The following is a 1,028-nucleotide window of genomic DNA, read 5'->3' on the forward strand; positions in this document are numbered from 1 at the left end:
CCTCCGCACTCACCTGAGCGTGTGGCGGTCCGCCACTACGTGCAGGCAGCCGTCGTCCGACACGTACCCGACCCCATCCCCCATCGTCGCCACCGCCGCGGGCCCGCCGCCGCCGCCGCCGGCCATCGGGGGCGTGTCTGGGTGGTACGCATGGAAGTTGAGCCCCGAGAAGTCGACCCTGTCCTCGGCTGTGAGGCTGTCGAGGGCGGCGTCCAGCACGCGCAGCGCCTCGAGCTGGCGCTGCTGCTCTGAGGGGTTGGCGGAGAACTCAGAGCCGACCTGCGGCGCGGATGGGGGGTGGCGGGGGATGACCGAGTGAGCGAGGGGGTGGGAGTGAACGATGGCGTAGGGGAGGGACCGGGTGGTGGAGGGGCGAACGGGGCGTTGAGGTGCAGAGATGGCAGACGCAGGTGGCGAGCGGCCGACCGTGGGGCTCCGGGCCGATGCTCCCGCAGAGCGTGCAGCGGAGGGGCCCTCCGCCCTCGCACATTGTCCGGCCACCCTTAAGCAGCGCAACCCCCCCTCCCCAACCCCGCGCGCCGCGGCCTCCACTCCCGCGTGTTTACCTGCAGCGACGCGAGCCTGTGCTTGTGCTCAATGGACGCGCGCGCCTCCCGGATGCGCTGCTTCATGTCTTCGTGGCGCTCCGCCATCAGCACAGCCTCCTCAACAGTGTCCCGCAGCCAAGATATGAAGTTCGTGTCAACCGCCGCCCGCCCGCCGCCGCCCGCCAGGCCGGCCGCCAGCTCAGCGTCAGAGATGAGACCGAAGCAGTAAAACAGCGGCTCGAGGGCGCCGCCGGCCGGCAAGTCGGCCGCGACGCGCGAGAGGTTGGGGGAGGCGGGGCCGTCGCGGACCCAGAATTCCAGCCGCGCGGCGCCGGGCGCGGCGCCGCGGCCCAGCTGCTCAACGTACGCGTTCAGGGCCTTTGCATGTGTGTTTGTGGGAGTTTGGGAGAGGTGGTGTGTTGGGGAGGGGGGTGCGCTACGGCCGGTTGGAAGAGAGCAGGGGTTGCCGTGGCGCGAGAG

The 1,028-nt window shown here is 71.2% G+C and overlaps 1 protein-coding gene across 1 annotated transcript in view; it reads right to left on the bottom strand.

The window, feature by feature from the left end:
• The window catches only part of MNEG_15798 (hypothetical protein), a gene marked incomplete at both ends in the record, with an annotated part of 2,613 nt that extends 1,960 nt beyond the window's left edge, over positions 1–653 (bottom strand). The window contains 2 exons of the mRNA XM_014035731.1: positions 14–279; positions 567–653. Coding sequence (XP_013891185.1) covers positions 14–279; positions 567–653 — 353 coding nt within the window. The remainder of the gene's footprint in view (positions 1–13; positions 280–566) is intronic.
• Between the last annotated feature and the right edge of the window lie 375 nt (positions 654–1,028).

Source organism: Monoraphidium neglectum (assembly GCF_000611645.1).
Source record: "Monoraphidium neglectum strain SAG 48.87 unplaced genomic scaffold scaffold05680, whole genome shotgun sequence".
NCBI lineage: Eukaryota > Viridiplantae > Chlorophyta > Chlorophyceae > Sphaeropleales > Selenastraceae > Monoraphidium > Monoraphidium neglectum.